Source organism: Apis mellifera, linkage group LG3, assembly GCF_003254395.2.
Source record: "Apis mellifera strain DH4 linkage group LG3, Amel_HAv3.1, whole genome shotgun sequence".
Taxonomy (NCBI): domain Eukaryota; kingdom Metazoa; phylum Arthropoda; class Insecta; order Hymenoptera; family Apidae; genus Apis; species Apis mellifera.
Genome location: NC_037640.1, coordinates 3111816 through 3126877, shown reverse-complemented (window position 1 = coordinate 3126877; position 15062 = coordinate 3111816). Strand labels below are relative to the sequence as shown.

Sequence of the window (15062 nt, the reverse complement as noted above, 5' to 3'; positions counted from 1 at the left end):
ACAAATATTTATAATTATATATTGTAATATTTAAATTATTCATTATAATTTATTTATTATCAAAATAATTATCTTTTTCTTATTATTACAAAATAATATAATAATATTAATATTTTTTCATAAATCGATAATTCTAATTAATGATATCTTAGAAATCGTGATTCAATGAGAGAACCAAATATTTTTATTAATATTTATATCGATGAAAATAAAAAATTGACGTTTACATACCAAGAGGAAGTGCATTTTGAATAGAATACCTGCATTTAAATAATAAAAACTAGATAAATTTGATAAAAAATAAACATGAATAGAAATATCTATAAGTACCTTAATATTCAAAATATTTCTTATTTTTATAAATATTATTCAGATCTTGTAGAATCTTGAAAATCATTCTGTAATATATGGACATATTTAACTCATCATATCATTTTAAAAAAAAATACGATGTACTAATGAAAAAATTAAAAATTACCTTTAATTTTTGAAATATTCCAAATTATAATATTGCAAATATAAAAAAATATTGATTTTAAGAGATTATAAGATTTTTTCTTTTCCATTTTTTTTTAATAACTTCCGTTTAACGAGGAAAATGGCTAATATATTATGAACATTTTGTATATGAATTGTATTATTAATTCATAAAATACATAAATAGCAGGAGAAAAATGAAAAAAAATATTTTTACGATACATTTTTAGACATATATAAGATTTAACGAGTTAATAAAAAAATATTTTAAATGACAAATATTAAGGACTGATAGATGTAAAACATGGATAGATTTACATATTCTTTATGTATTTTTGCATATTTTTCATAAATGTCATATATCTTTTATAAATACATGCAGTCTAATAATAAATATCTAATCTTATAATTCTGACAATATTTCCATTATTGTTTAAATGATTATTGTTATCCTATTTCCTCTCACATATAATTTTTATAAAAAAAAATATATATATATATACACATATATATACATATATATTTTTTTATATAATAAATTTGTTTATAACATATAATATTGAATATATATTATTTACACATTTGAATATTTATATATTCAAATATAATAATATAATTATTTATATATTTATATATTCATAATAATTTATAATATTTAATAAATATTTAATAATAAATATTTAAATAATATAAATAATATATAATAAATATTATATCTTATAAAAAAATTTATAGCAATATAATTATATTTATAATTATATTTCTTATAAAGTGATTTTTTAAATTATATAATGGGTTAATTATTTGTAATTAAAAACAGAAAAACATTGACCATAAAAATATATATCAATTTTCGTATTGGATCTTTGTCAATATCATTTTGTCTGCCATTAAAAAATAATAATAAATATTCAAATGTGTAAATAATGTATAATAAATATTACATCTTATAAAAGAATTTAGCAATAATTATATTTCTTACAAAATTTAAATGAGTTTTTTAAATTATATAATGGGTTAATTATCTGTAATTAAAAACTGAAAAACATTGACCATAAAAATATATATCAATTTTCATATTGAATCTTTGTCAATATCATTTTGTCTGCGATTATTTCTGATATGGATTAAAATAAATTATTATCTCTTTGAATTATATTTGTATTGTTAAGCGAAATAAAAAATATTTTCAACAAGTAAAAAACGAAATTGATGAATTGAAATTATTTTAAATTTATTAATTAAATATATTCATATTTATATATATTCATTCAGATTATTTATATAATATGAATTTTTTTCTTATCTTTATGTGTTTATGAATTTTTACATGTGTCGTGCAATTATTTGTAAACGTAAATGAACGATTTTTTTTTATTTTTAAAAATAAGAAAACGAAGCAATATCAAATAAATTGAAAATAAATATTTTTTAGCGTTTTTATGTGATGATATGAATGATATTTTTAAGATGGTTACGTCATTAATAAGGAAAAATACAGAATAAAGAAATTGTAATTATAAAAAAAAGATAATAAAAAAAAAGGATTCATAATGGATATAAAATATTTTTTTACATATTTTATACATATATAAACAATAGAAAAATTTAGAATAATTTTATTATTAATTTTATTAGTATCAAATTATAGGATTATATATATTTTATTGATAATTATTAAAATAATATATTTCAATGAAAATACAATATAAAACCGCAGATATTGATTCAATGATTTAAACATTATAATATTATCATTAACAATTCAAAATCATTTTATATGTATATATATGTGCTTAGTTTTATTTTTATCAGCAAAATCAGACGAATATAATGAGCATGAATTGAACGAATCGAATTATACGGTTGATTTCATTCTAAAGCAATTATTTCAAGTTAAACAAATATTAAGAATGGAATACTTAGTTATGTATTGTCATTTATTAGGACGTCACTATATAATTTGAAAATACATGTACATAATTTGAAAATATATATTGTAAGGTTACAAAAAATTGAAGAAATCACTAAAATCTAGTCTGGCTACTAATTATTTTAGTCTGGAGACTAATTATTTTTATTATCTAAAATTAATTGAAATAATGAAATATATGAAGATAATTATCTATTATTGTTATAATCATTTCATGGAAAAAAGAAACAAAGAAAAGATTAAAGCTATAATAATTTTCATAATATCACAGTAATAATTTGTATAATAGTAATAAATAAATATATTTTTAGATATTTTTCATATCATAATCTAAATTGTGTTTAGGAATCAAATAAAATTAATTTAAAACAGATATTATTTTTATTATAGATTTCTTATATATTTAATCCTATATATATTATTTAAATCATGTACATTTTTCTTACAAATTTTTATTTATTGAATATTGTTGAAGATAACTTGAAAAATATTCATATAAATTTGCATTGCTAATCTCGACATTCATAATTTAATTTTAATATTTAAAAATAAAAAATATTTGATGCTTCTAAAATCAATTTCAGATTAGTTCAATCTAACCTATAAATGAGAATCTTTCAATTAAATTATATCAATGAAACATCGATATTTCGATTTTATATTTTTTCAATTACAATAGTGAAAAAGAGATAAATTCTTTAATTTTTTATTATATTTTTTTATATAATTTTATTATATTTTCATGAATTTTTTTAATTTTTTGCAATCAGCTTTTAATTGCGCTTTAATTTATATTTTTGTAACTTTTTCGAATTACACGTAAAAATCTATAAAATTCTGATATTAATTAAATATTGTTTCTTGCAAATGGAAACTTTACATAATCTTAACTGATTTTTTGATCTCACTTAAAAATACATTTTTTTTTCGTTTTGTTAATTTGTAAATGTTAATTTTTGATCAATTTTACGACTCCATGATGTATATTATTTTAAATAGACATATATAAATATATTATAGATGTTATTTATTAATAATGATGATTAGATTAGTATTTTTGTGTATATACTTATATTTTTATGTATCATATTCTACAAATACATTTTTTTACAAAAAAATTATAAGCAATAAATAATTTCTAAGTATTTTTAAATTCTAACCAATGCTCAGTCACATAACTATGTATAAAACAAATTTTATATTACGAAATTTGCGACTTTCTCTTGTTCATAGTTTAATAAATAACAACACAACACAGATAAAAAATCTTTGACTTTGATTGAATAACAAAACTTGATTAATCCATACTTTCATGGAAAATGTATAATTTTTTCGATCAAAAAAAAATAAAAATAATGCGAAAATCAAACTTCTTACCTTAATTTTAATATAATATCAACGATGCTTTTTGCAACTGAACTGTAGTATGAACTGTAATATGGTTTTCGTTGCTATTGATAATCATTTTTTTCAATTTTTTCTTTTATATTAATTACAACTTGTTTTTAAAATAAATGTTTCGAAATGTCACTGATTGATTTTTGATAACAATTCTGTATCCATATCATTATCGCATAAATTTTCTTTAATAAAATAGTTATTGGACACTATTTTATATTAAATATTATATTAAATATTATATTATCGAGCATTGTTATTCAGTAACTGTTAAACGTTTTACAATAAAAATAATTTTATTGTAAAAAAAATTGTATTTAATCTAATCATGAAATATTATAATAAGCGTCAAAATTTTTTTTGTTTTATTCTCATTTTTTTTATAACAAACAATAATAAAATTAATGATAGATATGCTATTTGTTAAATATTATTTTAAATCAAAATAATTAAATTTTTTTTCACCAACGATATATAATTTTCTTATGATAAAATTATTAACCTAAAAGAAAAAAATTAATTGAAAATAAACGTGAATAGTATATAAAAATTATACAACATAACAATCTAATATATATAAATAATCAGTACATTGTTGAGAATGTTATAACACAAAAAAATGAGTCTAGATAAAAAATTTTTTTTGTCTAATTCATTTTTTTTATCTGTTCAAAAACTACATTACAATTTTGACACGAATCTTTAATAGATACACGAATATTTAATATCTACATAGACGTAGATATTAAACGAGCAAATAATTTAGAATATTAACATAAACTTAAATATGTTTAAAGATAGTTATGAATTAACAATTCAAATCACATTATCACTAAGAGAATATTATCGTGTAAGCTAATAATATGATCAATATACAATAGTCATAAAAAAATTATTGTATATTAATGCATGAAGAAATGAATAATATATAAAAAATAAATATAAATGAATTTTTAGTAAAAATAAAAAAAAAAGTAAAATTGAAAATATATATAATATATATAATAAATATATATAAATAAATATATAAAATATATATAAAATATATAAAATAATAATATTTATTGAAGTATTTAAATTGCAAAATGTTTTTTTTTAAATATATAATTTTCATTTTAAATCACTAAAAATGAAAATAAATCATTTTTCATAGAAATAACCTATTTCGATGGCTTACATAGATACAAACCTATATATTAGATTTTCTCTACAGTAGATACATTCACACTTAAATATTGATATGTATGAATGTGATACATACTTGAAAGATAAATATGTAAAGTCCAAAAACAAGTGAAACGAGAAAATAATTAATTTTTATTAAAAAGAAGTATGATTTAGATTAAATTGTCAATGAAAGCCAATTAGTAATTATCATTATTTAAAAATAGTAAAAGAATTGATGAGTGAAAAGATGATCGGCTTTCTTTAAAAAAAAATATAGGTTAGATTAGATTAATTTCATTTTCATGAAAATTAATTATTATTTTTGTTTTTAACAATTTAAAAAAATTCTAAAAATATTACAGAATATATTTTATCCAAAAATGGTAATCTAAAATCGATCGAAAATATGAAAAGAGAACGAATGCATGTGTCTCTTACAAATAACCAGTTTTCTTAATGTTGCGATGTTGCATCTTATTACGTTCGTTTGTTTTCTTTTAGACGTAACAGTGGCGAATTACATCGTGAAAGCGCTCACATAACACTCAAAATAAAATGCGTATATATAAACGGATGTTAAATCAGAGCCATGGATCTGTCTAGTAGAGAAAGTAACTAGTTTCCTTTTCCTGGTTCGTATATATCTTTTTTTCCTTTGTACGTTCATTGATAAAGCCGAATAAGAATTTAATATATTTATGGGAAATTTTTAATGTTTTTTTAAATGTTTATTTTATAGGCCAAAGTAAACACGAAAATTGATATGCAAAAATATTGATTAAGAATTAATCATATAACAAATTCAAATAACAATATGATTTCTAATCATAAGAATGATATTAATGTTGGTATTGATATTGAATTTTTGAAAGTAATCATTTCATATTTTTTATCATGCTTCTTATGACTGTTATTTCACATATTTTACAAGCTACAATATATGCATAATAAAACATGTCTGAGTGTAATAAAATACATAATTTTTGATAAAATATTGAGATATTAATTAAAACACATCAAGGATAATTTTAATTTTTGAAAAATTTTATAAAATATTTTTATTTATATATTTATAAATATGTCTTTTATGTATATACACACACATATATCTATATTAAGTTGATGCATATAAAATGCCGTTTTTTTATCACAATAAAAAATTGATAATAATATTTATTGTTACCATTGAAAAAAATTTGATCCAAACTACATAATTGAATAATAATAAAATTGTAAATCTTTCAATATTCAATATATTAATTTAAATATAGAAAAAAATTATTGAAAATATATATATAAAAATATTTAGAAAAGAATGGAGATTTTTTACTCAATAAATTGTTTTAAAATGACATAAATGAAAAAAATATGTAAATAAAAAACTAGAAGAAAAATTATATCGAATAATTAATATAAATAAAAAAAAATGAAACTAATCACCGATTAAGAAGTATATATATATATATAAAATTTGAATATTATGTTAATTAAATAATTTTGGTTAAATATATAAGGTTTCGAAAAAAAGATTTACTTAAAAAAATAATATTTCATATGTACCAATATTGTACCAATATGTACCAATCTTCGTTGCGAAGTCTAATGGAATTTAGAAACATGTTTTTCATGATGTTAAATTTCAAATGATTAGATTAGAATCTGATTTACTGATGTTATTATTATTTATTATTTTAATTTAAGCAAAATCTAATCATTGAAAAATAAGGAAAAAAAAAAAAAAACAAATGAAAAGTGATTGGAAGAAAGAACATCAAAGCATTTTTTTTTTTTGATTTTTTTTTTTTTTTTTTTTTTTTTTGATTTTCAAAGTATTATCAGCACATGATAGTTTCGCATCCATTTCACAAAATAAGAATCAGACAAAACGTCAACAATTATAAATAAAAAACAAACAAAAAAAAAAAAAAAAAAAAAAAAGAAAGGGACCATTCAGGTCGCCGGAGAGCCGCATTTTCCCGCAGTGTTCCAGAAGCCAGTTCCGAAATAATTATAAAATAATATCATTCATGTAATATAATACAGAAGTGATAACGAGTTCCGTTACAATATTATAAAATATCACAACGTTAATATCTGCCGGATAATGGAATCAAAGACGTGCACAAGAAGCCTCAAAAAACATCCATACAAATAAGACATTATTTTGAAAATCTAGAGGATTAAAGAAACAAAGGAAGGAAGAAAAGAAATAGAGAAAGGAATGCAATTTCTACATAATTTCTAATAAATTTCTAAGTATCGATTGTTGGAATTATTAAAAAAAAAATTAATACGGGAGAAACGCTTTACCTTGAACTTTCGAAATTTTAACTTCTCAGAAAATGACTTGTATAATAACGTTCATTTCACGTTCTGACATTTTTGGAAGCATGAAGACCGGCTTGACTATCACGTTACAAAATAAGTCTAATGAAACATCAGACACACGTGTTTCATAGAAATTAGTCCTTCGAATCTTTCTTTTTCTTATACAGACATAATGATGTAAGTTACCGATGAAATCATTATATATATATATATATATATATATATATATATATGTATATGTATATATATATATAAAAGTGCATTTCAAATCTTGGTATATCTTGACCAACCGAAAAACAATATTCTTTGACCGGGTTGCCTTGAGATTACCGACAATACTTTCTTCATCAACGAGTTTCACTTGTTTTATGCATTTGCCGATGTGACGAAATATTTTTCATCGACATATATTTCATCGATATAAATTTTTCAACTGGATGCAATTACATTCGATCTTATTATAAATAATCATTTTATTAAACAAGTATCAGATAATTATTTGCAGAATTTTCTCCTTTATAAAATTTGTATTCGGGCTTTTGTACTCGTCTTGAAAAGATATGTGAAACTTCTAATACTGCAAGGGATCTTAAAAAAAAAGAAAAAAAAATATTAAATAAAATATTTTAACTATGAAGACTGAATAATAAACTTTGAAACTAAAGTCATAAAATTCTCGAAACTCTTCAGAGATTCAGAATCTATTTATTTTTTCTTTCTTTCTTTTTTTTTTTCAAGAAATATCTATTTATTTTGCCAAGAAATTGTATATTTATTTATATTAAATAAATTTATTTAATTTCAATATTCTGGAAATTTTAATAAAATGAAGTTGTTCGTAGTTATTCTTTTTCACGAAGAATTTCATTTTTTCCTTTCCCGAACAATTGTTAAGAAATGATGATGAGATCACACGAATTAAAATGAGTCTAAAGTTTAAATTGCAACATCTTTAAATTTTTTTTACAAGTCATCTTTTAGACTTCGAGATTTTTGGAATTGCAAAAAAATTGAAAATTCCAAATGGCCAACCTCTATAAAGTATTATTTATTAAATAATAATAAAAAAGAAAAATTTATTACCTATGCAAATTTTTCAATCAATTAACCGTCTGAGATAAGTGTCAACAATTTCCATGGACCGGTTAATGCATAATAATTCGAAACTCGACGATTGCAATGACACGGTATGTCAGTCCATTTCAAGGTTACTTTTCGACCTATATTTTTCCATTCGGATATTACGTGAAACGAAACAAGCAGCTTTACTGGAATCCTGTTTCGAGGTGAATGTCATTTTTTTTTTTTCTAGTCATTTCGCTTCGCATGACTGAACCTGAGCAGAAGAATAAATTAAGGAAATGTTGACAGAGAATAAAGAAAGGATACGATCGCAATACGCAGACATAAGAAGATCGCGAGGCGCCGAACGTTTTTTTTTTCGAGTTATTTATTTTCAAATAAATATCTTTTTACAGATTGAAAAAATAGTGCAAAAATGCGGTAAATCGATCGACGCCTCGTCCGTGCTCCACTCCCTTATGAAAATGAGAAATGACTACCTTGGCGCGAAGGCTCTCAGGAACTAAGCGCTGTGTGGAAAAATACTGAAATAACGTAATGAAAAAATTAATAGGAAATGAACAATCGAAGGGAAGAGCGGATGATGAAAGAAAGGATAAATTACGGGCTCCCTCGTTCATTTGTTATTGATTAGATGGTAACGATTCCTAGACATTTCTTCATATTTAATTTCTTGTACTTAATACTGTTCAACGTTAAATCCTTTTATTTGTTGAATAACATCGTGTGGAAGCTGATAACGCATTGACGTTTTTGAATTATTGACGAGGATTTACTGTTAGATATTATTAGGTAGAAGAAAACATTAGCGCATTTGATTTTGTAATACTCGTAAAATATTGCTATTCAAACATTTAATCGATCCACACGGTTAACTAGACAAGAATTAATTTTCTATACGACGAACGACTGTGTTGGCAAACATCAATTTTCAAAATGGCTGCCCGAACAATTTACTTGTTACACGTGAGCCCGTAATTCTCGCTATATAGCGACGATAAAGTAAGCAATCCCACGAGAATGATGATTGCTACGATATCTACATTAGTCAAGAACAAAAAGCAGGAATACTTGTTCAAGGATACAGGATTTGCATTTTCGCGTTAATCCAAATATGATGATTTGTCGCATACATTTGAGAGTCCATTTGAGGTCCAATCGTCAAATTGTTAAAAATAACTCCTAAAAAAGCTCTCATTGTAATTAATAAGTAAATAAAAAAATTAGATTTCCTTAAAAAGCAACAGCTGATTTTGTGCATACGATCACTAGCTTCACACATCGTTTAATCTTCTTTTTTTCCCTTTGATCTAATTTGCAAAATCGATCAGGTTTGATCGCAACGCGCCAAGGAGCAAAGAATAATCTTATTCTGTTCTTTTTTTCTCCTTTTTTTTTTTCCCCCTCTTATTCTGTGATTGCTTTTTCAACGGCTTCATTCATTTGTTCTTGCACCGCTGGAAAAGTATTTGCCACTCTCCATTTCTCTTTCTCTCGCTTTTTCTCCCTCTTTCTCTCTCTGTATCTCATTCACTCTCAACGTGGTTTCAGGCACTCCTATATATTTACAGAACGTTATCGTCATCTCGCTTTTGCCATTTTCATTCGCATACAACGACAGCGTACGACAAATTTTTATTGAGCGCCGTCCGCTCAACGCTCCGAGTTATGGTTACAGGTTACAAGATAATTCGAATAATTAGGGAAAAGAACGAATGTGTATACAACACCAGCCATTTACCTACATAACAATTACTACCGCTCTATATATACAACGAATCACTAATGCTGTCGCCGATTGTACCAGAAAAACTGAAAAATCAGTGGGTGAGTTTTTTCATTCCTTTTTTTTTTTCTTCTTCTTATTCTTTTCTTCCTTTTTTATTTTTATTTCGTTTATCTCTGGATCGACGAGATTATTATATCGGAAAAAGGTACAAGGGACGAGAATATCATAATAATTATAGGAATATTACGAAAAAATATTCAGCCTCGAAAAAAATTAAATAATGTGGCACTTGATGAATCTCGTTTCACCGATTCAAAATATTTAATAAAATGGAATATCTTTTGTGGGAGGAAACGGCGAATTCGAATTCTGCATCCAATAAAACGACGCTCCTCTTTCTCTTTCTTTCTTTCATATATATATATGTGTGTATATATATATATAATATATATAAATATAAATATATATATGTACACACACACATACACTCATACGCGCGTCCATTCACGCATACACACACGCACAGACATCGATCATGTACTTCCCAGTACAATCATAATTTTACAAGAACAAAAAAAAAAAAAAATAAGATGCCAGCATAAAGACTAAAAATATAAAAGAATCGCGAGATTATATTAAGAAATACTATAAAGTGGAGTTAAATTCCAGAATAAAAATAAATATATTATCGAAACACTGACGAAGATATTTGACACAAATCCACTCGGTTCCAAATAGAACCAACTGAATGACTAAATGAACGATATAATGATTATGTAATATGCATATGCATATGTATATATATATATACATATATGCATATTATATATATATACATACGCACATACATATACATATATTAATATATTAAACGCTTGTACCTTAAACGATAGCAAAACATGACGAAAAAGGCAATATATATATATATATATATATATATATATATATATATATATATATATATATATATATAATCGAAACTTATTCCTTTAAAAATTTTTCTTTTGTACGTTAGCATGCCTAACGGGTCTATTCGAGACTCCCGCTTCCTTTCACACCTTGCTATTTAATTAAACATCGCTCGAACGACGATTGGTACGAACGATTCAGTCCACTTTATAGTAACTGCACGGTTTTACGGTAGATAAAAAAGGAACCGTGAACACAGGTAGAAAAAAAGAAGCGTTGGTGTACGCATATTATTCAACACGAAACGATTACACGTTACCACCCATTGAACGCCTCTAATCTCGCCATTTCTTTCTTTTCTTGTCTTGTTTTTCTTCTTCTTTTTTTTTTCTTTTTTTTTTTTTTCTCTTTTTCTCTATATCGATTTACGCGTTTTACATATTTTTTTCTTTCCAAAGCTATTTATTTTAAAACAATATATACTCTTTGATTTAATCTCAATAACGAAAATACAACGAAAGAAAAAAAAGGAAATATAATTTTGCATTGTGCCTCGACTTCGCGGAACAAAATATATATATATATATATATGTATTATCGCGTTATTGAGTTCGTGTGTACCTCTCTTTCGAAGCGCTCTGTACAAATTTCTTCTTCTTTCTTAACGAAGCGTTTCGGTGCGTATGTTGCATCTCGTTGCCACAGAATCATCCTAGAAATCGACGGTTCCCCCTCTTTAAAATATATGCGTGTCACGATTCAACGAAGACTGCTTCCCATAATTTGATATATATATATATATATGTATATATATAAAAGAAACATTTAGCAGCGTTTTTGAGCGTTTAAATCGACGATCCATTGTACGAGAAGCGTGAAGCACCGAACGCCGGAAAGACAGTTATAGGCAACCGAAAAAGGATAATTTTAGATTAGGGAGGATTTTTTTTTTCTTTTTTTTTCTTTTTTTTTTTTTTTTTTCCTTTTTTGAGAGATGAAAGATGGCGTTCGCGTTTCGTCGCCGTGTTCACCGTCTTTTCTCGACGATTCCCTCGTCCAGCATCGTTGATCTCGTGAACTAGCGGGGCTCGTAGGCCTCGTAGACGAGCTCTGGCACCAGGGCCAACGAGAACGTGGCGCTGACTTGTCTTGCGTACTGTCTTCTCGTCCCGATAGCTTCGTGTTACCTATTATTCTCTTCCATTACCACCTGCTTGAACACACCCGCGGGCATCTGACTTTTGATCTCGTGGCTGCCGAGCGCGGTCGTCCCGTCTTTCGCAATGAACAGCTGAAGTCCAGTAGCTGTAAATATAAATATAATATATCGAAAATTTTTTAAATTTTGTATATTATATTATATTGTTATAAAAAAAGAAAAAAGAAAGAAGACGAAAAAGAAAAAAAAAAATGATAAACGATTCTTATCGTACTCTTATTTACAATATAATCTTTATATTTCGCATCAAATGATTATATATTTAATTAAAAAAGAAGAAAAACAAAAGGCGAAAGATAATCGGTTTTTATTATGTTCCTAGTTTTTTTTCTCTAGTTTTATTTATTACTGTCTTTATATTTCGCATTAAATAAACATTGGATTAATTAAAAAAAAAAAAAAAAAAAAAGGAGGGAGAAAAGAAGAAAGATGATAGATGATTATATTTTTATTACGTCTTCATTATTGCGTATTTCACAATTTAAATAAATATTATATTTTATAATTACATTAAAAAGAAAAAAAAAAATGGATAAAAAATAGTCAGTTTCATATTATATTTTTTTTGTAATTTATATAATTATCATATATAATATAATATAATATAATTTATATATTTTTTATATAATTTTTGTATTATATAAAAATTATATAATATAGTTATTATATACATTGAATAAATACTAAGTTTAATTAAAAAAAAAAAAAAAAGGGAAAAAAAGAAATTGATTAGTTATAGCAACAAAATTTAATATTTATTTAAGATTGATTTATTGATGGTTGATCATCAATTTCTTTTATATTTTTCATCATAAGAAAATATTAAAAAACAATCTTGATGATGTTATCGAGAAATTATTTCTTCGTGAGTCTTTTATATATCTATTTTTATTAATAAGAATGGAAAAAATAGAAAAGAAAAAAAAAAAGAAAGAAGAAACCTTGGATGAAAAGATTTAAAAAACTAAATTGGAAAAAAAGAAAAATTATTACATAGCAAAATATAAATTAAATGAATATAAAGAATAACATACTCTCAGAACTCTCGAGATCAGTTTGCTCCAAATTCGTTGCTTTGATTAGCTCATCGATCAGGGAATCCGGATTTGGCCTCGTCACTTCAACTCTGCACAAAATCGAATTTCCGGTTCCATCCTCGGCCTTTTTTCTGCGCTCCAGCGCGGCTTTTGCTCGATCCAGAGATCCTGTTTCGCTGAGACCCGAACCACTGGAAGGATTTCTACGAAAAATAGACAATGCCAAAGATAAAAAAATTGTTATTTCATCTTTAAGTTCATTTTTTTTTTTTTTATTATTTTCAAAAGCACCGGCACAGAAAGCGTACATTTTCAATGAAAATCAATTCAAATGTTGACCGTCAAGATCGTTAGAAGAAACTTAATGTACAGAATGTTCGAAGAAGAAAAAAAAAAAAAAGAAAAACTATTCATATTTTTTCCAAGATTCATATGGCACATAAGATCCAACCATTTTTCAAGATATAATAATTTTTGGTTGCATCAACATTACGATATTTAAAAATGTTCTCTTTCCATTTCCATAGATTGGACATGCTTCGATTCGATTTCTTTATCTCGTTTATTAAAGGATTGGCACACTTCTTACTTGTTACGAAATATAATATGAAAATTGAACGAGAACATTCAGGGAACAGAAAATTATTTGATACTGAAAAAAAAAAAAAAAAAAAAAACGTTCGTTACGACACGTAAAAGTTAATAATACAATGATGATGCTAATATAAAACAAAAAATGATTTCTCAGAAAAGATCGTATTTTCGACCTATACCTATTAAAGCTTTTTTATCCGATATGGCTTTATGTGTCATATTGAATTTTAAATAATTTTTTCTTTTTTTTGAAACATTTTATATAACACGAAAGATATTTATATATCACTATTTGCGAACGTGAATAATAACAATTTTTTAAAAATGTCGTCCCGTGACGACGATATCCTTTGCAAAATTCTGGACCAGTCCTCGACGCAGAGTCGTCAAAAAATTAATTATTGATCGCAAAATTAAACACACCACATGCAAAAACACGATTATGCTCGATACAAAGATCAAGGAATACCAGAAAATTGCTATGATGCTAATGAAACAAATGCAAATGTCAGAAGCGAGGGGCCATTGTTTCGAAATTGTTTCAACACGCGTTTTGGCGAGATCGAAAGCAAATGGAAATAAGATATGCACGGAATGGTGAAATATCCAATTGTTTTTTTTTTTACCTATAGTTAGAGGATTTAGATTTGCATGCAACAAGCCAGCTACGGTAAAATGTGTATCGTACAGCATGAATTCTTACGTCAATATTCAAAATTTTGTACAATTAATTTAATTTTGTGCTTTTCTGATAATAAAATTCTAATTTGTAAATGTAAATCGATGGAAAATATATCGAATTGAAGTTTAAAAGAAATTTAGAAATGAAAAAATTTTTCGTTGAGAAATAAAATATTTCAAGTTTTATTGTAACTATAAAGAGATATCCGATTATTAATATTAATATAATTAAACCAAACTTTGTCAAAATAGATGATGTTTAATATTGTATTTTTCTGCCATTGCAGATAAATTCATATAATTTTATAATTTTTAATTAAAAAAAATATAAAAATATATCACGAAATAGGAATTGTGATTTCTTCACATTTGATATTCTTTGTAACCAAAAAAGAAAAAAAAATTAATGCTTTTTTTCTAGCAAAAAAATTATTTATAATTTAATCAAGAGCCAATAGGCGACTTAATTGAATTTAATTGAAATTAAGTTTTTATATAATATATATA

The 15062-nt window shown here is 24.4% G+C and overlaps 1 protein-coding gene and 2 long non-coding RNA genes across 7 annotated transcripts in view; 1 reads left to right on the top strand and 2 right to left on the bottom strand.

Moving 5' to 3' along the window:
* The first annotated feature begins 5026 nt into the window (after positions 1-5026).
* On the top strand, positions 5027-5928 carry LOC102656527. The gene is made up of 3 exons (XR_407843.3): positions 5027-5252; positions 5477-5607; positions 5715-5928. It is a non-coding gene; the product is annotated as an uncharacterized LOC102656527 (long non-coding RNA).
* Positions 5929-6768: 840 nt separating this feature from the next.
* Positions 6769-10993, bottom strand: LOC107964202. Its single transcript, XR_001702510.2, has 2 exons — positions 8387-10993; positions 6769-7891 (listed from the first exon to the last, which is right to left on the bottom strand). It is a non-coding gene; the product is annotated as an uncharacterized LOC107964202 (long non-coding RNA).
* A 422-nt stretch (positions 10994-11415) lies between these two features.
* Positions 11416-15062, bottom strand: part of LOC408759 (protein FAM102B) — a 56949-nt gene continuing 53302 nt past the window's right edge. For all 5 annotated transcript variants that reach the window (XM_016911332.2, XM_016911335.2, XM_016911333.2 and 2 more), the window contains 2 exons: positions 13278-13483; positions 11416-12329 (listed from right to left, as the gene is read on the bottom strand). In XM_016911332.2, the coding sequence (XP_016766821.1) occupies positions 12208-12329; positions 13278-13483 (328 nt within the window). In that variant the 3' untranslated portion in view covers positions 11416-12207. The remainder of the gene's footprint in view (positions 12330-13277; positions 13484-15062) is intronic.